The 25569-nt window shown below is 46.6% G+C and overlaps 1 protein-coding gene across 1 annotated transcript in view; it reads right to left on the reverse strand.

Moving 5' to 3' along the window:
- Nucleotides 1-1668: 1668 nt before the first annotated feature.
- rpia (ribose 5-phosphate isomerase A (ribose 5-phosphate epimerase)) overlaps nt 1669-25569 on the reverse strand; it is a 37385-nt gene continuing 13484 nt past the window's right edge. Inside the window, exons 5-9 of the mRNA XM_078408894.1 lie at nt 23679-23743; nt 18609-18677; nt 13708-13849; nt 9748-9847; nt 1669-4558 (exon numbers count right to left, since the gene is read on the reverse strand). Coding sequence (XP_078265020.1) covers nt 4461-4558; nt 9748-9847; nt 13708-13849; nt 18609-18677; nt 23679-23743 — 474 coding nt within the window. The 3' untranslated portion in view covers nt 1669-4460. The remainder of the gene's footprint in view (nt 4559-9747; nt 9848-13707; nt 13850-18608; nt 18678-23678; nt 23744-25569) is intronic.

Genomic DNA, 25569 nt, shown 5'->3' on the forward strand with positions numbered 1-25569 from the left:
CCTCTAAACCTTGCCAATCCATGTACCTGTTCAAGTGTCTTTTAAATGTTGTTATGGTACCCGCTTCAACTACCGTCTCTGACAGCTCGTACCCATCACCCTCTGTGTGAAAAGGTAGCTCCTCAGGTTCCTTTTAAATCTTTCTACTTTGACCTTAAACCTATGTCCTCTGGTTCCTGATTCCCCTCCACAGGGTAAAAGACTCTGGGCATTCAGCCTATCCATTCTCTTCATAAATCCATTGTTCACAAAAGCTTTCAGATCACAAATAATTACCTCGGAAACAAGTCGAAGACCTTTCAACAACAAATGCGCCTCTGATATTAACACATTTATATCCTGCGACAGGGTCAGATGATTTATTAAACATCTATATATTATTAAGGGGTTGGACACGTTAGAGGCAGGAAACATGTTCCCAATGTTGGGGGAGTCCAGAACAAGGGGCCACAGTTTAACATTAAGGGGTAGAAACATAGAAAATAGGTGCAGGAGTAGGCCATTCGGCCCTTCGAGCCTGCACCGCCATTCAATATGATCATGGCTGATCATCCAACTCAGTATCCCGTACCTGCCTTCTCTCCATACCCCCTGATCCCTTTAGCCACAAGGGCCACATCTAACTCCCTCTTAAATATAGCCAATGAACTGGCCTCAACTACCTTCTGTGGCAGAGAATTCCACAGATTCACCACTCTCTGTGTGAAAAAAAACTTTCTCATCTCGGTCCTAAAAGACTTCCTCCTTATCCTTAAACTGTGACCCCTTGTTTTGGACTTCCCCAACATCGGGAACAATCTTCCTGCATCTAGCCTGTCCAACCCCTTAAGAATTTTGTAAGTTTATATAAGATCCCCCCTCAATCTTCTAAATTCCAGCGAGTACAAGCCGAATGGTAGGCCATTTAGAACTGAGATGAGGAAAAACTTTTTCAGTCAGAGTTGTAAATCTGTGGAATTCTCTGCCTCAGAAGGCAGTGGAGGCCAATTCTCTGAATGCATTCAAGAGAGAGCTAGATAGAGCTCTTAAGGATAGCGGAGTCAGGGAGTATGGGGAGAAGGCAGGAACGGGGTACTGATTGAGAATGATCAGCCATGATCACATTGAATGGCGGTGCTGGCTCGAAGGGCCGAATGGCCTCCTCCTGCACCTATTGTCTATTGTCTATACTAAAACTCTCGTTTGTTTGTTTGTTTGTTCCTGAACTACACCAAAACGGTACACGATAGCGCGACAATTTTAGGCCCACCTTACTCAGCGTCGTCCCTTTGGTGCTAATGGAAGACGTTTCATTGAAATCGGTGTATATTTTTAAAGTTGTTCACATTTTAAAGTTTTAATCTGTCTCCAAGGGAGGGAGGGGGGAGGAGGGGGATGGAGTGCGGGGGAGGGGAAGGGGAGGTGGAGTTGGGTTGAGGGAGGGGGGAGGGGGAGGGGGGAGGAGGGATGGAGGGAGGGGGAGGAGGGAGGGCGGAGGAGGGAGGGAAGGGGAGGGGGTGGGAGGAGAGGGTGCTGCACCAATGCAGGAGAGGGTTGGTTGGGCCCAACGGGTCCACTTGGTCTAGTATAATAGATTTGTGGTATATTTAAAATAACATGACACTGGAAGAGAAAAATAACACAAGAACAACAAATCTCCAAAAAAATGTATTTATATCAATTTCTTCATAAAAAAAGGTATTTTGTTTTGTGTCGAATTGATTAACCAAGAATCTCCAAAACACTTGCCCACCACCAGTCAGCTTTAGGTTGAACAGGACAATAGAAACAACAAACACATTGCCATCAAACCGAGCAGGAACACGGCGAATGGTCATTTTAAGGCAATTGTTGGGCTCTCAAGAATAAGCCCAGGAGAACATTAACAACTGTAAATAATATGTCAGTCTCATAGTAATAAGCCAGCAATCACTGGTTCAGAGGAGTCAGTGTGTGTTGCAGTCAAAGAAACACTCCCTTCTCCCAGGGTCCCACTGATGCCTTTAGTGAACTGGTATTTGTCCCGGGAATAGACACAGAGTGCTGGAGTAACTCAGCAGGTCAGGCAGCATCTCTGGAGAAAAAAGATGGGTGACGTTTCGGGTCGGGAGCCTTCTTCAGACTGAAAGTAGAGGGGGTGGGGTGGTGGGGAGGAATGAACTGGAGATAGGAAATGCTCGTTTGTCCTGAGAATACAGGGAAATGTTCAAGTCCTGGGGGGGGGGGGGGTCGGGTCTCATCAGCTGGAAACACTTCCCTAAACCGAGACAATTTTTTATCCCTTTCAATAACTAGCACCTGGCAACCACAGACAGAGAGCTCAGTGGGGAAAGTGAGCGTGGAATAGACATAGGCTGTGATCTGCACTCAAATCCCTGCTCCTGGGTTAAATCACGGCACCTGTCAGTGTTAATTCACTTTCCTTCCTCATTCCGTCTCCACCAGGACCTGCGGTCTGAAGTGGGCCACAGGCATTGGATAGCGATAATGTACAAGAATGATCCCAGGAATGATTGGGTTAACAGACGATGAGCATTTGGGCCTGCACTCGCTCGACTTTATAAGGATGAGGGGTGGGGACCTCATTGAAACTTACCGAACAGTGAAAGGCCTGGATAGAGTGAATGTGGAGAGGATGATTCCACTTGTGGAAGAGTCTAGGACCAGAGGTCATAGCCTCAGAATTAAAGGAGTAACCATTAGAAAGGAGACGAGGAGGAATTTCTTTAGTCAGAGGGTGGTGAAGCTGCGGAATTCATTGCCACAGACAGCTGTGGAAGCCAAGTCAATGAATATTTTTAAGGCGGAGATTGACAGATTCTTGATTAGTATGGGTGTTAGAGGTTATGGGGAGAAGGCAAGTGAATAGGGTTGCGAGGGAACGATAGATCGGCGATGACAGAATGGCGGAGTAGACTTGATGGGCAAAATGGCCGAATTCTGCTCATAAGAACTTATGAATAGTGAAGAGCAGACTCTACAGTAGACCATCTGTGCATTTCATCGCCTCCTCTCCAGAAGGCAGTGAACAAGGTCTACTGGGTCGGCATGAAATGCTGGAGTAACTCAGCGGGTCAGGCAGCATCCCTGGAGTGCATAGATTGTTGACGTTTCGGGTCATGACTTCTTCAGACTGAGTTTCCAGGGTTTGGGGTGGGGAAGAAAGCTCGAGGGACAGGACAAAACATGGCAGATCACAGGTGAAAGCAGGCATAAGGGCGGGGGTTGGAAGGCTAGAGATGAACCACACAAGGTGTGAGACAAAAGGATTAGAGAGTTGTGAATTGTGGAGCTGGAGGATCGGTGTAAAGTGTTTAAGAATGTAGGTGGAGGCAAGGTCAGCCAGAACTCAGGGGAGGGGTGGGAGGGAAAGAAAGGGGGGTGTTTTGGGGAGAATGGGGGGGGGGGGGGTGTTTTGTTGAGGTTTCTACAAGACATTGGTGAGGCTACATTTAGAGTATTGTGTGCAGTTTTGGTCACCCTATTAAAGGAAAGATGTTATTCAGCTGGAAAGGGTGAATACCCAGAGTAGGACAGTCAAGAACCAGAGGACAGAGGTTTAAGGTGAGGGGAGATGATTTAATAGGAATCTGAGGGGAAACTTTTGTATTACACAAAGGGCAGTACGTGTATGGAATGAGCTACCGGAGGAGGTAGTTGAGGCACATTCCAATACAACGTTTAAAAAACTTTTGGACAAGTATGTGGATAGGATAGCTTTAGTGGGATATGGGCTAAACGTAGGAAGGTGGGTCTAGTGTAGATGGGGCATGTTGGTCGACGTGGGCACGTTGGGCCAAAGGCCCTGTTAGTTAAAGTTAGCTAACGTTGGCAAAATGGAGAATTGGAGGAAGCCGGAGATTCCGCAGAAAACCCACGCGGTCACGGGGAGAACGTAGAAACTATGTACAGACAAGCACCCGAAGTCAGGATCGAACCCGGGACCCTAAGGCTGGAAGGCAGCAACTCTACCGCTCTGCCACTGTCTTGGTTCTTGACCCGAAATGTCACCCGGCCTTATTTTCCAGAGATGCTGCTTGACCTGTTGAGTTACTCTGGCACTTTGTGTCCCATTGGAGAGTTCAATGTTCATAAGGACGGTCGGTATGTTGGAAGGATTGTCAAGGGCGTTTGCCTGCTGTGGGGGTGGGTACATCTCTGCCTGTCGTCATATAATCTTCACATGACAAACTCAGAGAGATGACCAACAATCATTCTTGGGTCGTGTAGGCAAATCGACAGCGTGGGTGTTGAGGCAGGAATCTGCATCGTCCCCACCTGGGCAGAATAACTCCCAGTAAGGCAGCTGTAAACAGCTATTGCAGCTAGGCCGGAAGATGTGTGAGAGGCTGCATAATAAAAACAAAAGAACCTTCAAAAAGCTAGTGTAAATAACATATTTGGCAGGATAACTTGAAATCAGAAAGTTTAAGGCAAAGTGATCTTCACAGTGGAGGGAAGACATTGTTCCTCGTGCTTCGTCAGTGTGACTGCCTGTCACGGGTGCAGACGGTTCCATCCTTCATCCCAAAGTAGACTCTCTCCACCATGTTAATGAATAGGCCTGTCTCCACCACTCCTGCAGGGATAGAGAGTGTTTAGTACCAGTCCACACAAGACACACCGTCACTCCCGTGAAAGCACAAAGTCATACAGGTGTTGAAACAGGCCCCTCACCCCAACTGGCCCACGCCCACCGTCACTAGTCCCATATACCCACCACCCTTTGTGTAAAAAAGTTGCTCCTCAGGTTCCGATTAAATCTTTCCCCCCTCACCTTAAACCCATGTCCTCTGGTTCTTGATTCCCTTACTCTAGGTAAAAGCCTGTGTATCTATCCAAACTAATCCCCCTCATCATCTTACACACCTCTATAAGATCATCCTGTGCTCCAAGGAATAGTTTCTTAGCCTGCTCAACCTCCCCCTATAAGCTCAGACCCACGAGTCCTGGCAACATCCTTCTAAAATGGCAACATCCTCGTAAAAATGCTCATCCTCATAAAAAGATCAGCATTCAAAGTAGATTGACTGCAATATCAAAAAGAAAAACAAATTTGTATTCAAATAAAACCACTTTAAAGGTGATCAAAAGTGGTCCACAAATACCAATTCCCAATTTCATTTAGAAAAGCCTGACAACCAATTGGTAATCAGCCCAAAAAGGTGGAAATTGGCTTTCCTGCTGTGTTGTTGACCCCGTCTTAATTAATTAATTAATAATAGTTATATAATTTTGCACTTAAATTTAATGTTTATTCATTACAGTTCCACCACTCGAAGGTATCACAAAATGCTGGAGTAACTCAGCAGGTCAGGCAGCATCTAGGAGAGAGGGAATGGGTGACGTTTCGGGTCGAGACTGAAGAAGGGTCTCGACCTGAAACGTCACCCATTCCCTCTCTCCTAGATGCTGCCTGACCTGCTGAGTTACTCCAGCATTTTGTGATACCTTCGATTTGTACCAGCATCTGCAGTTATTTTCCTACACAGTTCCACCACTGATTTTCTGGCACTCTTGGTTCCAGAGCTTTGCTGCTTTATTCAGCCGGCCAAGGAAGTCAGCTATGGGGATAGATGAGCTGGCTCCAGCTGGGCTGGAGTTCCAGTGCCCCAACCGCAGGTTGCAAATTCAACCCACCGATCGGCCATGGAAGTTCCGATGAGGTCGAGATTGGCTGCCTTGCCCAGCCTAGGTGCCACATTTTCGGGGAGACTTCCAGGGCGCAGGGGATTTCTCGCGGAACCCCTAGCGGAACCTTTTTGAGGATGTAACTAGGAAAATGGACAAGGGAGAGCGAGTGGATGTAGTGTACCTGGACTTTCAGAAAGCCTTTGATAAGGTCCCACATAGGAGATTAGTGGGCAAGATTAGAGCACATGGTATTGGGGGTAGGGTGCTGACATAGATAGAAAATTGGTTGGCAGACGTGAAACAAAGAGTAGGGATTAACGGGTCCCTTTCAGGAAGGCAAACAGTGACTAGTGGGATAACGCAAGGCTCGGTGCTGGGACCGCAGCTATTTACAATATACATTAATGACTTAGATGAAGGGATTAAAAGTAACATTAGCAAATTTGCGGATGACACAAAGCTGGATGGCAGTGTGAACTGTGAGGAAGATGCTATGAGGATGCAGAGTGACTTGGACAGGTTGTGTGAGTGCGCAGATGCATGGCAGATGCAGTATAATGTGGATAAATGTGAGGTTATCCACTTTGGTGGAAAGAACAGGAAGACAGATTATTATCTGAATGGTGTCAAGTTAGGAAATGGGGAAGTATAAAGATATCTGGGTGTCCTTGTTCATCAGTCACTTAAAGTTAGCGTGCAGGTACAGCAGGCAGTGAAGAAAGCTAATAGCATGTTGGCCTTTATGACAAGAGGAGTTGAGTATAGGGGCAAAAAGGTCCTTCTGCAGTTGTACAGGGCCCTAGTGAGACCGCACCTGGAGTACTTTGTGCAGTTTTGGTCTCCAAACTTGAGGAAAGACATTCTTGCTATTGAGGGCGTGCAGCGTAGGTTCACTAGGTTAATTCCCGGAATGGTGGGACTGTCGTATGTTGAAAGACTGGAGCGACTAGGCTTGTATACGCTGGAATTTAAAAGGATGAGAGGGAATCTTATTGAAACATATAAGATTATTAAGGGATTGAACACATTAGAGGCAGGAAACATGTTCGCAATGTTGGGGGAGTCCAGAACCAGGGCCACAGTTTAAGAATAAGGGGTAGGCCATTTAGAACAGAGATGAGGAAAAACTTTTTCAGTCAGAGTTTAAATCTGTGGAATTCTCTGCCTCAGAAGACAGTGGAGGCCAATTCTCTGGATGCTTTCAAGAGAGAGCAAGATAGAGCTCTTAAAGATAGAGTCAGGGGCTATGGGGAGAAGGCAGGAACGGGGTACAGATTGTGAATGATCAGCCAGGATCAGATTGAATGGCGGAGCTGGCTCGAAGGGCCGAATGACCTACTCCTGCACCTATTGTCTATTGTCCATTGACCTCTGGCGGTCGAATTGACAAATTACAATTACCGACTGCTTTTGTTGAAAAATGTGAGGCAAAATCATAACGACGGAAATGAAATAAGAAAGCGTAAACTTTCTGCCAAATTCGGAAGGGTTGGGAGGGGTGGCTCACCCTTTCCCTGTGGCTCAGGCCCCCGAGTTCTGGCAACATCTTCGCAAATCTTCTCTGCACCTTTCCAGCTTAACAACATCTTTCCTATAACAGGGTGACCTAAACTGAACACAGCACTCCAAACGTGTCCTCATCGATATCTTGTACAACTGTACATAACCTCCCAATTTCTATACTCAGATGTTGCCTTTTGCCTGCATGACACTAATGGGGAGAGGGGTGTCGGGGGGACGGTGGGGGGGACGGGAAGGCAAGAGTTGTTTTTTGGATCACAATAACAGAGGACCCTTGGATCTCAAGGGCCCTTAGATCTCACAAACACGGAAGACCGTGGCTGGTCGTTGGAATTTGGAAGGTTAAGGAGCAATGGAGTGATTGAGATTTCTCCCACTGAGTCTATGCTGACCACTGATCTCCGATTTACGCTAGTTCTGTTACTACAGATTGGATCTTATCGAAACGTATAAGATTATTAAGGGGTTGGACACGTTAGAGGCAGGAAACATATTCCCAATGTTGGGGGAGTCCAGATCCAGGGGCCACAGTTTAAGAATAAGGGGTAGGCCATTTAGAACGGAGATGAGGAAAAACTTTTTCAGTCAGAGAGTTGTGAATCTGTGGAATTCTCTGCCTCAGAAGGCAGTGGAGGCCAATTCTCTGAATGCATTCAAGAGAGAGCTAGATAGAGCTCAAGGATAGCGGAGTCAGGGGGTATGGGGAGAAGGCAGGAACGGGGTACTGATTGAGAATGATCAGCCATGATCACATTGAATGGTGGTGCTGGCTTGAAGGGCCGAATGGCCTACTCTTGCACCTATTGTCTATTGTCTACACTATCCCACCTGCTCGCGTTTTGCACATTATCCACCTAAATCTTTCCTGTCCAAATGTGTTTTAAATGTTGTTATAGTATCCGCATCAACTACCTCACCTGGCAGCTCAGACCATACACCCACCACCCTCTGTGTGAAAAAGGTTGCCCCTTAGATACCTCTTACCTTAAATCTATGTCACCCTGGCTCTTGATTCCAGGGTGATATTATTCATGTTCATACGTGATAGGAGCAGAATAACGCCATTCGGCCCATCGTCTACTCCGCCATTCAATCATGGCTGATCTATTTCTCCCTCCTAACCCCATTCTCCTGCCTACTCCCCATAACCGCCGATACCCGTACTAATCAAATTATTGGTTTGATGTCTGAGATGGATACAATGTCAGATCTTGCAGGGACATGAATGGACCCTCTGTTCCCATAAACGCAGGTGGTAACAATGGACTTTCCTCATTCTTTACTCTCCCAAATTCCCATTATTAGAAGCCTTAAGCAATGAGAATTACTGCAATAACCAAAATTACGGACACAGATACAGTAACCTGTATGGCATGGTGGCGCAGCGGTAGAGTTGCTGCCTTACAGCGAATGCAGCGCCGGAGACTCAGGTTCGATCCTGACTACGGGCGCCGTCTGTACGGAGTTTGTACGTTCTGCCCGTGACCTGCGTGGGTTTTCTCCGAGATCTTCGGTTTCCTCCCACACTCCAAAGACGTACAGGTATGTAGGTTAATTGACTGGGTAAATGTTAAAAAAATTGTCCCTAGTGTGTGTAGGTTAGTGTTAGTGTGCGGGGATCGCTGGGCGGCACGGACTCGGTGGGCCGAAGGGCCTGTTTCCGCACTGTATCTCTAAATCTAAAAAAAAATCTAAAACCTAAAACCAGATTTCCACAGTTCAGCTGTTATCAGGCAACTGAACTATCCTATCACCAACCAGAGAGCAGTCCTGATCCACCATCTACCTCATTGGAGAACCTCAGACTATCTTTAATTGGACTTTACCTTGCACTAAACGTTATTCCCGTTATCCTGTATTCGTACACAGTGGAGGGATTGTTTGTAATCACGTATAGTCTTTTCGCTGACTAAATAGCACGCAACAAAATATTTTTCACTATACTTCGGTACGTGTGACAAGAAGCGACAACGCGGAGGATTGGGTTAACACATGATGGTCGTTTGAAGGGACCGGGCCTGTCCTCATTGGAGTTTAGAAGGATGTGGGAGGTCCTTGTTGAAACTTACCGAATAGTGAAAACCCTGGACAGAATGAATGTGGAGAGAATCTTTCCACGAGTGGGAGAGTCTAGGACCAGAGGCTGTAGCCTCAGAATAAAAGGACGCACTTTCAGAAAGGAGATGAGGAGGAAATTTCTTTAGTCAGAGTGAGGTGAATCCATGGAATTCATCGCCACAGACGGCTTTGGAGGCCAAGTCAATGGAAAATTTTAAGGAGGAAATTGACAGATTTTTGATTGGTAAGGGTGTCAGGGGTTATGGGGAGAATAGACAATAGACAATAGGTGCAGGAGGAGGCCATTCGGCCCTTCGAGCCAGCACCGCCATTCAATGTGATCATGGCTGATCATTCTCAATCAGTACCCTGTTCCTGCCTTCTCCCCATACCCCGTGACTCCGCTATCCTTTAGAGCTCTATCCAGAAGGCAGGAGAATGGGGTTGAGAGGGAATGATAGAACAGCCATGATTGGATGGCGGAGTAGACCTGATGGGCCAAATGGCCTAATTCTGCTCCTAGAACTTATGAGCAAATAAACTAATCATTCCTACCTGGGATCATTTTAATGCCCACATTGACGTCTTTCCAATTGGAAATATTAGAGAACTTCCAGTCCAGGATCAAGTTCCCGTTATCCGTCACCACTGGTCCCTGGAATAAACCAGCATCAGATGGACACAGATTATCATTTGACAAACCACACGGAGCCGGCTCCCAGGCAGGAGGTGTGCAAAAGCCCGTCCGGAGGCATAGACTCGTAGTGTTACTGTCCCACAACCACTGGCCTCACACTCACCTCTCGATGCACAAGGTCGTCGGTTCAAATCTCAACGTACACGCTCCATTTCACAATCTACGCCGTCTCATCATCACTGAAGCAATGTACCGTCAAAGGGGTGGACATGATGTTGAATAGGAGGCTCGTTCTATAAACCCTCAATGAGTCTCCCCTCCACCACCCAGTGACCTAGCCAATATCTGTCCCTCACTCAACATCTCATGGTTGTTGAGAGAACTCAGCCAGCTCTTTTCATGGCGGCACGGTGGCGCAGCGGTAGAGTTTCTGCCTTACAGCGAATGCAGCGCCGGAGACTCAGGTTCGATCCTGACTACGGGTGCTGTACTGTACGGGGTTTGTACGTTCTCCCCATGACTTGCGTGGGTTTTCTCCGAGATCTTCTGTTACCTCCCACACTCCAAAGACGTGCAGGTTTGTAGGTTAATTGGCTGGGCAAATGTAAAAATTGCCCCTGATGGGTGTAGGACAGTGTTAATGTGCGGGGATCGCTGGGCGGCGCGGACCCGGTGGGCTGAAGGGCCTGTTTCTGCGCTGTATTTCTTGATCTAAAAAATCTAAAGTGCAATGGCCCAATGGCATTTTTAATGTCACACATGCACAGTGAAAATCCTTACTTACAAACATTAGAGTATTGCCATACCTAAGCAAATTCCCGATTAGCAAATGATGCAGTCTGAAGTAGCAGACTGAAGAAGGGTCTCGACCCGAAACGTCACTCATTAGTTACTGCAGCATTTTGTGCCTATCTACAGAAATAGTCTACTGATCCCGCATGCAAGAGATGCCATTTTAGGCACCATTTTCAAAGTCCAGTCTGCGCTCTCGTTATTATGAGCGGTGCCCGTTCCAGGCGAGCCCCAGGCTGCTGTGGGCCTCCATCCATCGCCATCCTTGGACGACTGGGCCAACCTGCGAACCGAAGTCCCTCTCCTCCACCTTTGTTTTCCGAGGGTGCCGCCCCCCGCGGCCAAACCCGAGGGTGCCGTAGACCAGATGCCGGTTCCCTAGCCTCTTCCACCGGCCTTGCTTCTCGCTGGTTTGTCGTCGTCACTGGCTCCATCCTCCCGGTCGGTCTCTGGTCTTCGGACGGCGGGCGGGTGAGCGGGGGCCGGCATAGCGGGCTCCCCCTTCCAGGCCGTCAGGACTCCAAGCAATGACTCCATCAACTATGGTAAAGGGAAGCCATAAAAGGCCACCCTGCACCTTGGTAGGCATTAAGGAGACCCACATGGAGGCAGCCGTGTCGTGTAGCAGGAGCCGAGTGGGGCGGCACGGTGGCGCAACGGTAGAGACACTGCCTTACAGCAGCAGAAACCCGGGTTTGATCCCGACTAAGGGTCCTGTCTTGTACGTTCACCCCGTGACCACGTGGGTTTTCTCCGGGTGCTCCGGTTTCCTCCCAAACTCCAACGCCATTGCAATGTTGGCCTTCATAACAAGAGGCGTTGAGTATAGCAGCAAAGAGGTCCTTCTGCAGTTGTACAGGGCCCTAGTGAGACCGCACCTGGAGTACTGTGTGCAGTTTTGGTCTCCAAATTTGAGGAAGGATATTCTTGCTATTGAGGGCGTGCAGCGTAGGTTCACTAGGTTAATTCCCGGAATGGCGGGACTGTCATATGTTCAAAGACTGGAGCGACTAGGCTTGTATACACTGGAATTTAGAAGAATTAGAGGGGATCTTATCGAAACATATAAGATTATTAAGGGGTTGGACACGTTAGAGGCAGGAAACATGTTCCCAATGTTGGGGGAGTCCAGAACCAGGGACCTCCGTTTAAGAATAAGGGGTGGGCCATTTAGAACGGAGATGAGGAAAAACTTTTTCAGTCAGAGAGTTGTAAATCTGTGGAATTCTCTGCCTCAGAAGGCAGTGGAGGCCAGTTCTCTGAATGCATTCAAGAGAGAGCTAGATAGAGCTCTTAAGGATCGCGGAGTCAGGGGGTATGGGGAGAAGGCAGGAACGGGGTACTGATTGAGAATGATCAGCCATGATCACATTGAATGGTGGTGCTGGCTCGAAGGGCCGAATGGCCTACTCCTGCACCTATTGTCTATTGCCATACAAAGCCATGCAGCATGGAAACAGGCCCTTCGGCCCAACTCATCCATGCTAGCCCCATTTAGTTGGGGTATCTTAGTTTAGTTTAGTTTAGAGACACAGCCAGGTCCACTCTGGCCATCGACAACCCATTCCAGCTAGTTCCAACTTATCCTACGTTCCCACTCCCTACACACCAGGGGCAATTTACAGAGGCTTGATTGTAATCAAGTATAGTCACAAGGAATAGGAGTAGAATTAGACCATTCAGCTAATCAAATCTACTCCGCCATTCAATCATGGCTGATCTATCTCTACCTCCTAACCCCATTCTCCTGCCTTCTGCCCATAACCTCTGACACCTGTACTAATCAAGTCTTTTCACTGACTGGATAGCACGCAAGAAAAAAGCTTTTCATTGTACCTCGGCGCACCGACAATAATAAACTATATTAAACTGGACTACAATTTGTAGTCTCGCCCTGGTCACTCCCTCTTCTCCCCTCTCCCAATATGCAACAGACACAGAAGTGTGAAAACGCACACCTCCAGATTCAGGGGGTTTCTTCCCAGCTGTTATCAGGCAACTGAACCATTCTATCAACAACCGGATAGCTGTCCTGACCTACCATCTATCTCAATGGAGAACTTTGGACTATCTTTCATATCATCATATCATATATATACAGCCGGAAACAGGCCTTTTTGGCCCTCCAAGTCCGTGCCGCCCAGCGATCCCCGTACATTAACACTATCCTACACCCACTAGGGACAATTTTTACATTTACCCAGCCAATTAACCTACATACCTGTACGTCTTTGGAGTGTGGGAGGAAACCGAAGATCTCGGAGAAAACCCACGCAGGTCACGGGGAGAACGTACAAACTCCTTACAGTACAGCACCTGTAGTCAGGATCGAACCTGAGTCTCCGGCGCTGCATTCGCTGTAAAGCAGCAACTCTACCGCTGCGCTACCGTGCCGCCCTAAATGGTACTTTACCTTGCACTAAACGTTATTGCCTTTATCCTGCATCTGTACACTGTGGTCGGCTTGATTGTAATCACCTAGTCTTTTCGCCGAATGGATAACACCCGACACAAAAGCTTTTCACTGTACCTTGGCACACGTGACAATAATAAACCAAACTAAACAGGAACTTGTGTAGGAAAGAACTGCAGATGCTGGTTTAAATTGAAGGTGGTGTAGTGGGTCTGGACGCGACAGGAATCAGGCCAGACGCCAGGTAAGAAGTAACAATAACTTTAATACAGTATCTGAACATTTACTCACTCAGTCACCCGCACGAGTAAAACTATCACCCCTTCCAGCAAACCCCGTAGCCCCAGACCAGTCTGTCCCCAGGCGAATGACCCAGGGAGTGGCCTAATCCCCCCTGTCCACTCAGTGCCGAGGGGAATGACCAAGGGAGTGGCCTAGTCCCCGGGCACCGCCACAGTGGACACAAAATGCTGGAGTAACTCAGCGGAACAGGCAGCATCTGTGGATAGAGGAAATAAACAAGACCAGGTGCAGGCTGATGTACCGTTTAAACTCGCATCGCGGCCAGCACAGACCCTGTGGGCCGAAGGGCCTGTTCCTGCCTGGTACCGTTCTATGTGCCAATCAATTCGACACCGCGAGGCAAGGTTGAGAGGTTAAGTCGTGCACTCACAGCTTTGCTGACAGCCATTCGTAGCACGGCATTCCCCCCGTACTTAGCGACGATGGCCCTGGTCACTGGAACACAAGCCATCGGGATGACCTCAATTGGAACGCCTTTCTTCCATTTCTCACCCAGGCTTTTGGAATCCTTCCTTAAAAAGAGAAGAATTGAAAGGAAGCACAGGTCAGCCGGCATTGAATCTTACTGTGGTTTGGCACCATCTGCAGGAACTTGCCACAAGGATCAAACTCAAGTTGCTATGGGTAAACAGTCAGAACTTATTTCCCAGGATGGACACACTTGATATTTCCATTCGGGGGGACGATAGATTAAAGGTATGAGGGGCATGACTTTAATTTAAAGTGAGAGGGCACCTTTTTATTTGTTTGATTGTTTATTTATCCATTTATCCACCTATTCATTTATCTATCCATCTTACCATCTACCTACCTATTTATCTATTTATCCATCTCAACATCTGAAACGTCACCCATTCCTTCTCTCCAGAGATGCTGCCTGTCCCACTGAGTTCCTCCAGCTTTTTGTTTCTATCTTCGGTGTAAGCCAGCATCTGCAGTTCTTTCCTACACTCTACATCTACCTACCTATATCTCTATTTATTTTTTGACTCACACAGAATACGGAAGGTGGTGAGCAAAGATACTAGAGGAACATGATAGACCGCTCGACCCTAAAAACCGTAGTATGTCACGGCGCCATTTTAGAAGGCAGAAACTTGCAGAAACATTTTAAAAGTGAAAATAACAAATACATCTCTTTTAAACTTTGCCCTTCTCACCTTAAAGCTATGCCCTCTGGTATTTGTTTTTCCATCCTGGGAAAAAGATTCTGACTGTCTGCCCTCTGCGTGCCTCTCATATTTCTATCCCTGCAACCTCCAGAGAAAACAATCTAAGTCTGTCCAACACCTCCCAGTAACTGATACGGCACGATAGCGCAGTGGTAGAGTTGCTGCCTTACAGCGAATGCAGCGCCGGAGACTCGGGTTCGATCCTGACTACGGGCGCCATCTCTATGGAGTTTGTACGTTCTCCCCGTGACCTGCGTGGGTTTTCTCCGAGATCTTCGGTTTCCTCCCACACTCCAAAGACGTACAGGTATGTAGGTTAATTGGCTGGGCAAATGTAAAAAATTGTCCTAATTGTGTGTAGGATAGTGTTAATGTGCGGGGATCGCTGGGCGGCGCGGACCCGGTGGGCCGAAGGGCCTGTTTCCGCGCTATATCTCTAAATCTAAATCTAAATCTAAAAAAAAAAATACCCTATCATCTCATCCGTAGATCATTCGAGTAGACCTCCTTTGCACACTTTCCAAAGCGACCACATCCTTCCTGCAATGAGGCGACCAGAACTTAAAGAGTCAAGAGTGTTTAATCGTCACGTGCCCCAGATAGAACAATGAAAATCTTACTTGCAGCACCACAACAGAATATGTAAACATAGTACTCTCTAAACAATATAATTAACGAGAGAAAAAAAAGTTCAGTGTGTGTATATATACACATCCTCACAAATACACACATATACAGATGCTCCTCGACTTACGATGCTTTGACGTACGATATTTCGACTTTACGATGGTGCGCAGCGGCAGAGTTGCTGCCTTACAGCGAATGCAGTGCATTCGATCCGGGTTCCATCCCGCCTGTACGGAGTTTGTACGTTCTCCCCGTGACCTGCGTGGGTTTTCTCGGAGATCTTCAGTTTCCTCCCACACTCCAAAGGCGTAGCAGGTATGTAGGTTAATTGGCTTGGTGAATGTGTAAATTTTCCCTAGTGGGTACAGGATAGTGTTGATGTGCGGGGATCGCTGGTCGGCGCGGACCCGGTGGGCCGAAAGGGCCTGTTTCCGCGCTGTATCTCTAAACTAAACTAAATGGCAGCGATCCGCAGCTCCCAGTCAGCCATGCAATCAGGTGTATTAAATGCATTTTCGACTTACGACATTTTCGATTTACGATGGGTTTATCGGAATGTAACCCCATCGTAAGTTGAGGAGCAACTGTATATAGATTATATAATATATATATATAGTGTAAGAAAATAACTGCAGATGCAGGTATAAATCGAAGGTATTTATTCACAAAATGCTGGAGTAACTCAGCAGGTCAGGCAGCATCTCAGGAGAGAAGGAATGGGTGACGTTTCGGGTCGAGACCCTTCTTCAGTATTTTTTCGTAGACCAGGAGGGCAGGAGAAATCACAGAGGGGGAGCAGCGAGAGAGCATGTTGCTAAACTCTCGTCGAAGAGAGGAGCAGAACTTCTTCAAAGTGGACATACCTTGAGGAGAAATCGCAGTGGAGCAACAGGTAGTGTAAGAAAATAGCTGCAGATGCTGTTACAAATCGAAGGTATTTATTCACAAAATGCTGGAGTAACTCATATATATATTTATATATATACACACACACACACAAAAAACAAACAATAATAGTGCAATAATAACAATAATAATAACTGCACGTGATACTCCAGATACAACCCAAACTAAGTCCTAAAAAGCTGAATCATGTCTACCATAGCTTTACGGTCAGAGGCATAAAGCTGAATCATGTCTACCATAGCTTTACGGTCAGAGGCATAAAGCTGAATCATGTCTACCATAGCTTTACGGTCAGAGGCATAAAGCTGAATCATGTCTACCATAGCTTTACGGTCAGAGGCATAAAGCTGAATCATGTCTACCATAGCTTTACGGTCAGAGGCATAAAGCTGAATCATGTCTACCATAGCTTTACGGTCAGAGGCATAAAGCTGAATCATGTCTACCATAGCTTTACGGTCAGAGGCACAAAGCTGAATCATGTCTACCATAGCTTTACGGTCAGAGGCACAAAGCTGAATCATGTCTACCATAGCTTTACGGTCAGAGGCACAAAGCTGAATCATGTCTACCATAGCTTTACGGTCAGAGGCATAAAGCTGAATCATGTCTACCATAGCTTTACGGTCAGAGGCATAAAGCTGAATCATGTCTACCATCGCTTTACGGTCAGAGGCATAAAGCTGAATCATGTCTACCATCGCTTTACGGTCAGAGGCATAAAGCTGAATCATGTCTACCATAGAGTTACGGTCAGAGGCACAAAGCTGAATCATGTCTACCATAGCTTTACGGTCAGAGGCATAAAGTTTAAGCGAGACATGCAGGGCAATTTGCTTTTATTATGGGTTGGGGGGCATTTGCAAGTTTCTGCCAGCAATGGTTGTGGAAGCAGATACATTAGTGGTATTTAAGAAATGTTTGGGCACATGGATATGCAGGGAATGGACGGATATGAAGCACACGCAGACAGCCGAGATTAGCATCATGTTTGGCACCGACATTAGAAACATAGAAACATAGAAAATAGGTGCAGGAGTAGGCCATTTGGCCCTTCGAGCCTGCACCGCCATTCAATATGATCATGGCTGATCATCCAGCTCAGTATCCCGTACCTGCCTTCTCTCCATACCCCCTGATCCCTTTAGCCATAAGGGCCACATCTAACTCCCTCTTAAATATAGCCAATGAACTGGCCTCAACTACCTTCTGTGGCAGAGAATTCCACAGATTCACCACTCTCTGTGTGAAGAAATGTTTTCTCATCTCGGTCCTAAAAGACTTCCCCCCTTATCCTTGATCTGTGACCCCTGGTTCTGGACTTCCCCAACATCGGGAACAATCTTCCCGCATCTAGCCTCTCCAACCCCTTAAGAATTTTATATGTTTCTATAAGATCCCCCCTCAATCTTCTAAATTCCAGCGAGTATAAGCCTAGTCTATCCAGTCTTTCTTCATATGAAAGTCCTGCCATCCCAGGGATCAATCTGGTGAACCTTCTCTGTACTCCCTCTAAGTTGTTGGACTAGTCTTTAGACTTTAGAAATGCGATGTGTAAACAGGCCCTTTGGCCCATCAAATCCGCGCCAACCAGTACACTAACACTATCCTACGCATCAGGGACAATTTACAATTTTACCGAAGCCAATTAAAGTACAAACCTGTACGTCTTTGAAAACCAGAGCACCCGGAAAAAAACCCCATACAGTCACAGGGGAAACATACAAACTCCATACAGACAGCACCCGTCATCAGATTCAGCAACTCGAGCCTCAGTCTGAAGAAACGTCACCATTCCTTCTCTTCAGAGATGCTGCCTGTCCCGTTGAGATATTCCAGCTCTTTGTGTCTATCTTCAGAAACTCCACTGCAGTGCCACAGTGCCGCCACCTAATGTTCTGAACATGCATGTGCAACCTCAGTTGAGACTTGGCTGCCACCCTGAATACAACAGTCTGCAATGTTTTGGGGCCCATAACAGCAGGTGTATTTCCCCTACCAGGACTGGCTGAGCTGTAGGTGAATGCTCGCTCCAGCCCAGAGTGTGCCCAGTATGGCTTCCTTTGGCAAGAGCATCGCACAACACTGACTCCCATGCAAGTGAATGCTACAAGCTGCAATAGGAAGATGGATGTGGAAATGCATTTCAGAGTGAGATTTATATTTTAGAGATAAGCGTGGAAACAGGGCCTTCGGCCCACCAAGTTCACACTGACCGACGATCCCCGCACACTAACACTATCCTACTCACACTAGGGACAATGTTACATTTACACCAAGCCAATTAACCTACAAACCTGTACGACTTTGGAGCGAGGAAGGAAACTGAAGATCTCGAAGAAAACCCACGCAGGTCACGGGGAGAACGTACAAACTCCATACAGACAGCACCCGTAGTCAGGATCGAACCCGAGTCTCTGGCGCTGTAAGGCAGCAACTCTATCGCTGCGCCACCATGCTGCCCTGGGATGCTTTGGGAGTTCTTCAGCTGAACCCGTCAAATACTTCAACGATGCAGCACCTTTTTCCTTAAGGAGTGACTGGCATTGTTTGGGAGAGGCCTTACCTGTAGTCGGCAATGACAATAAACGTCTTTGCACAGCTGGCAATGATCTTCTCTTGAGTCAAGCAGCCTCTGTTGGAAAAACAGACAGTCATTTTACATCCAACCCCTCAGGGTAGCGCGTGCTTTATCAGCAGAGATGACAGAGGATGACGGAGGAGGAAGGCCGTTTAGTTTAGAGATTAAACACAAAATGCTGGAGTAACTCAGCGGGTCAGGCAGCATCTCTGGAGAAAAGGAATAAGTGAGGTTTCAGGTCGGAACCCTTCTTCAGACTGAAAGATTGTCATCTGCTCCGCCATTCGATCATGGCTGATCTATCTATCCCTCTCAACCCCATTTTCATGTCTTCACCCCGTAACATAGAAACAAAGAAACATAGAAAATAGGTGTAGGAGGAGGCCATTCAGCCCTTCGAGCCAGCACTACCATTCATTGTGATCATGGCTGATCATCCACAATTAGTAACCTGTGCCCAACTTCTCCCCATACCCCTTGATTCCACTAGCCCCCAGAGCTCTATCTAACTCTCTCTTAAATTCATCCAGTGATTTGGCCTCCACTGCCCTCAGTGACAGAGAATTCCACAAATTCACAACTTTCTGAGTGAAAAAGTTCCTTCTCACCTCAGTTTTAAATGGCCTCCCCTTTATTTTAAGACTGTGGTCCCTGGTTCTGGACTTCCCCAACATTGGGACCATTTTTCCTGCATCTAGCTTGTCCAGTCCTTTTATAATTTTATATGTCTCTATAAGATCCCCTCTCATCCTTCTAAACTCCAGTGAATACAAGCCTAGTCTTTTCGATCTTTCCTCCTATGACAGTCCCGCCATCACAGGGATCAATCTCGTGAACCTACACTGCACTACCTCAATTACAAGGATGTTCTTCCTCAAATTAGACCAAAACTGTACACAACACTCTAGATGTGGTCTTACCAGGGTACTGTACAACTGCAGAAGAACCTCTTTACTCCTGTACTGAAATCCTCTCGTTATGAAGGCCAACATGCCATTAGCTATCTTCACTGCCTGCTGTACCTGCATGCCAACTTTCAGTGACTGGTGTACAAGGACACCCAGGTCTCGCTGCACTTCCCCCTTACCTAACCTGACACCATTGAGATAATAATCTGCCTCCTTGTTTTTGCCGTCAAAGTGGATATCCTCACATTTATCTACATTATACTGCATCTGTCACGCATCTGCCCACTCACTCAACCTGTCTAGGTCACCCTGCAACCTCCTAACATCCTCTTCGCAGTTTACACTGCCACCCAGCTTTGTGTCATCTGCAAACGTGTTAGTGTTACTTCTAATTCCTTCATCTAAATCATTTATATGGTAAATATTTGCGGCCCCAACACCGAGCCTTGCGGCACTCCACTCGCCACTGCCTGCCATTCTGAAAAGGACCCGTTTACTCCTACTCTTTGCTTCCTGTCTGCCAATCAATTCTCTATCCATGTCAACACTCTACCCCCAATACCATGTACTCTAATTTTGCTCACCAATCTCCCGTGTGGGACCTTATCAAAGGCTTTCTGAAAGTCTAGATACACTACATCCACTGGCTCCCCTTCATCCATTTTACTTGTCACATCCTCAAAAAATTCCAGAAGATTAGTCAAGCATGATTTCCCTTTCATAAATCCATGCTGACTTGGACTTGTCTTTTTACTGCTATTCAAATGCACCATTATTACAATAGACAATAGACAATAGGTGCAGGAGGAGGCAATTCGGCCCTTCGAGCCAGCACCGCCATTCAATGTGATCATGGCTGATCATTCTCAATCAGTACCCCGTTCCTGCCTTCTCCCCATACCCCCTGCCTCTGCTATTCTTAAGAGCTCTATCCAGCTCTCTCTTGAATGCATTCAGAGAATTGGCCTCCACTGCCTTCTGAGGCAGAGAATTCCACAGATTCACAACTCTCTGACTGAAAAAGTTTTTCCTCATCTCAGTTCTAAATGGCCTACCCCTTATTCTTAAACTGTGGCCCCTTGTTCTGGATTCCCCAAACATTGGGAACATGTTTCCTGCCTCTAACGTGTCCAACCCCTTAATAATCTTATACGTTTCAATAAGATCCCCTCTCATCCTTCTAAATTCCAGTGTATACAAGCCTAGTCGCTCCAGTAGAGGCCAATTCACTGGATGAATTTAAAAAGGAGTTAGATAGAGCTCTAGGGGCTAGTGGAATCAAGGGATACGGGGAGAAGGCAGGCACGGGTTACTGATTGTGGACGATCAGCCATGATCACAATGAATGGCGGTGCTGGCTCGAAGGGCCAAATTGCCTCCTCCTACACCTATTTTCTATGTCCCTATGTTTCTATGTAAATCTACTCCGCCATTCAATCATGGCTGATCTATCTCTCCCTCCTAACCCCATTCTCCTGCCTTCTCCCCATAACCCTTGACGCCTGTACTAATCAAAAATCTATCTATTTCCGCCTTAAAAATATTCAATTACTTCTGTGGCAAAGAATTCCACAGATTCACCACCCTCTGACTAAAGAAATTCCTCGTCTCCTTCCTAAAGGAACTTACTTTAATTCTGATGCTATGACCTCTGGTCCTTGGCTCTCCCAGTGTTTTTGCTTTTGGACCATTGGCCAGGTGGTTTGATAACACTGAGAAACAGCGAACTGCTGATGCTGGTTTATTTTTAAAAAAGAGAGTATCTCAGTGGTGTAAGATTTGAGAAGTTTTCCCTCATTTGGAAAACAACACAATACCAAAAAGCTGCAGTTTGGACATTTTAAACGGGAGACTGGGGCTGATAGCGGAGAAAGGCTGCGGTCAGATTAACAAAGGATGTCACAATCCGTGGGTCCTAAAATGGCCGCAGGACCTCGTGACCAGCCACAAAAGGTAAAAACCTTACATCCCAGTCTCTAGGTTTTCTGCAAAGCCACGGCCAGAACAAAGGATGGGTATTGGCCATGCAGAAACCTACGAAACCAGGTCGGAGTCCAGACACTGGGGCGCTGACATCAGCATACTCACAATGCCTCAAGCCGACCTAAACAGTTCATCTCAGTGAGGGGGCACAATAGCCCATAGAAAACTACCTGGTAGGTGATGGGAAACCAGTTAACACCCATCACCTCACAACGAAATCCCAATTAACACCGTCTGGCCATCCCTGGTATCCCCGAACATAAGCGCAGATCAGAAGAAAACCTCATACATATCTTTTTGAACAAAGAGATTCCAAGATCTGGCGGGAGATAGGACGGGTCAGAAACAGTATAACTGGCCACTACTTTTGGGTGAAAAAGGGAAGTTAAGTTAAGTCAACTCGAGAAGAAAACCTGCAAGGAACGCAAGCAGGCAAGACAGAAGGAAGTCAAACGAATGCAGGAGGAAGAAACGACAGGCAAGGAGAACGGATGCAAGAGAGAGGAACAGGCACGCAACTCGAGAAGAAATACTGCAAAACGAACAGCCAGTAACCCCAGTAATAGCCCCATGGTGAGCATGTACTCCACATCCTACATATCCTGGACATAGTTTAGTGTAGAGGGGAGGGTGGTTGTGAATAAACGTTGGGTGTGTATTAAAATATGTGTTGGTCAAGGTTGCGATGCGTCGTGCGTTCCCCATCTTACAGTCGTGTATGTGTCTTGTAGAACTGTGTGTTTTAAGAATTCATAAGTAAAAGGTATTCGTGTATATGTCTTATAGAACTGTGTGTGTTTTATGATTCATAGTTATAAGTATTCGTGTGATTCGGTATGTGTTTCATAGACATGTATTATAGAACTGTATAAGTATTCATGGACAATAGTCCCAAGTGCTGAATAAAAGCCTTTTTTCATTTAAACCCTGGTTTTAAAATCTGGTCTGGTTGAATTTTTCTGCACTATAAGAGCTCCTGCACCTAAGTCCAGTGTCTAGAACCGTAAGGGGTGAGTGGGTCGAACCACTCACGGGGAACCAGTGTGCACGGCCTGGTCAAGGGATCAGAGCAAGGCACGGGGACCTTAGGTCGGGCGAAAGCTCGGCGCAGAAACCCCTTACAGTGGGTCAGGGAACAACTCCAGCAAAGGGAGAGGGGTCCCGACCCAAAACGTCAACTCCAGAGATGCTGTCGGACCTACTGAGTTACTCCACTTATCATTTATTACACCAAATATAAATAATCTTCCCAATATTGTCATATAGTCCTGCTTTATATTGCTTTAAGAAGGGGTACTTGCTGATATGATAAGCGTGGTTTAGAGTACTGTGGCAAGGACTAGGTAGATTCAGGTAGATAAGGTGGTCAAAAACTATCTTGGTGCATTGGCCTTCATCAGTCAGAGTATTGAGTATGCAAGTTGGGAGGTCATATTGCAATTGTATAAGACGTTGGTGAGACCGCATTTAGAGAATTGTGTTCAGTTCTGGGCACCATGTTGTAGGGAAGATATTGTCAAGCTGGAAAGGGTTCAGAGAAGATTTATGAGGATGTTGCCAGGACTAGAATGTCTGAGCTATTAGGAGAGGTTGAGTAGGCTGGAACTCTATTCCCTGCAGCACAGGAGGATGAGGGGGGATCTTATAGAGGTGTATAAAATCATGAGTGGAATAAATCGGGTAGATGCACAGAGTCTCTTGCCCAGAGTCGGGGAATCGAGGACCAGAGGACATAGGTTTAAGACGAAGGGAAAAAATTTAATAAGAATCTGAGGGGTAACTTTCACACAAAGGGTGGTGGGTGTTTGGAACAAGCTGCTAGAGGAGGTAGTTGAGGCTGAGACTATCCCATCGTTTAAGAAGCAGTTAGACAGATACATGGATAGGACAGATTTGGAGGGATATAGACCAAAATGCAGGCAGGTGAGATTAGTGTAGCTGGGACTTGTTGGCCGTTGTGGGCAAGTTGGGCCGAAGGGCCTGTTTCCACACTGTATGACTCTATGACTCCATTTAACTCCAGCACTTTGTGGCTTGTTAATACTCTTGGTGAAAATACCTCAAGAAACAAGCAGTCTTCTTCCATTTTCCCCCCCAGAGTTATTTTTCTCCCATAAAGTGGACAACTCAAGAAATGGTATGAATGTTGTCAAGAAACACTTACCCTCCACCTTTGATCAGGTTGAGGTTACAGTCCACCTCATCCGCACCATCAATGACGACATCAAGCTGAGAGGGTAGTGGGAGGAGAGGAGAAAAATAACTCGTTGAGTAAACACGCAGCAAGGTGGCCCTCTCCATTGTACATTAGTGTTTTTTTAGTTTAGTTTAGAGATATAGAGCGGAAACAGGCCCTTTGGCCCACAGCACTGACCAGCGATCCTCGCACACCATCACTATCCCACACACACTAGGGACAGTTTACAAATTTTAACCAAAACCAATTAACCTACAAACCTGCACGTCTTTGGAGTGTGGGAAGAAACTGGAACTCCTGGAGAAAACCCACGCAGGTCACGGGGAGAACGTACAAATTCCGTACAGAGAGCACCCGTAGTCGGGATTGAACCCGGGTGTCTGGCGCCGTAAGGCAGCAAATCTACCGCTGCGCCACCGTGTCATGGTCCTCACACTAAACTAGTTATTCTTTTTTGGGGCTACAGATTCACGAGTCCCGTTGGTCATATCTTGGGGGGGAGACCATAATGCTGCAGATAATAGAATTCCAGGTGCTCCAGTTTCCTCCTACATCTCAACCATGAGCTGGTTGTTGGGTTACTAATAATAAGAACCAGCACCGCCATTCAATGTGATCATGGCTATCATCCACAATCTGTACCCCGTTCCTTCTTCTTCTTAAGCCCTTTGCTCCTCTCGGGAGCATAGGCCATTGACAAATGTCCTCCACCTCACTCTGTTGTCCTCCATTGACAAATGTCCTCCACCTCTCTCTGTTCTTTCGAGATCTCCCCAGTTGAGCCCACTCCCAGACATTTCTGTCTGGATACTTCTTCTCCAGCTGTTCCTGGGGCAACCTCTTTTCCTTTTTCTTTGGGGGTTCCATTTTGTTGTTTCCCACATCTCTGATCCATACAGATCTCTGATCCATCCAGAAATCCGGAGGCTGCAACGGATTGTTCGCACAGCTGAGAAGGTTGTTGCCCCATTGACGAACTGTACACTGCAAGGGCCAGGAAGCGAGCGGGCAAGATCATCTCTGACCCCTCTCACCCTGGCCACAAACTCTTTGAAGCACTTCCTTCTGGAAGGCAACTCCGGGCTGTCAAAGCAGCCACAGCCAGACATAAAAACAGTTTTTTCCACGAGTGATAGTTCTACTCAATAACCAAAGTCTGTAGTCTCTTTTTTGCTCTGGTTTATTTTCACCCACATGTTTAGACCGTAATGGTGTATCCTTATTGTTTTGATGTGTTATGCTTTATTCTTAATTGTTAACTGTAAGTTTGTGTTGTCATTTGTGAGCGGAGCATATTCCTTGTATATGCACATACTTGGCTAATAAACATTCATTCGTTCATTCATTCATTCATACAGCATTACCTGCTTCACATTTGAGTTAAGGATGCGTATTTTGGTGTTTACATCGCAACCCCGTTCCTGTCTTCTGCCCATATCCCTTGATTCCGCTAGCCCTATGAGCTCCATCTAAATCTCTTTTGAATGCATCCAGTGAATTGGCCTCCACTGTCTTCTGAGGCAGAGAATTCGGCAGATTCACAACTCTGTGTGAAAAAGTTTTTCCTCATCTCAGTTCTAAATGGCCTACCCCTTATTCTTAAACTGTGGCCCCTGGTTTTGGACTCCTCCAACATAGGAAGCATGTTTCCTGCCTCCAGCTTGTCCAATCCCTTAATAATTTTATATGTTTCTATAAGATCCCCTCTCATCCTTCTAAATTCCAGTGAATACAAGCCCAGTCGCTCCATTCTTTCATCATATGACAGTCCCGCCATCCCGGGAATTAACCTCGTGAACAGACGCTGCACTGCCTCAATAGCAAGAATGTCCTTTCTCAAATTAGGAGACCAAAACTG

The sequence above is a fragment of the Rhinoraja longicauda genome, chromosome 1, assembly GCF_053455715.1.
Source record: "Rhinoraja longicauda isolate Sanriku21f chromosome 1, sRhiLon1.1, whole genome shotgun sequence".
Lineage (NCBI taxonomy): Eukaryota > Metazoa > Chordata > Chondrichthyes > Rajiformes > Arhynchobatidae > Rhinoraja > Rhinoraja longicauda.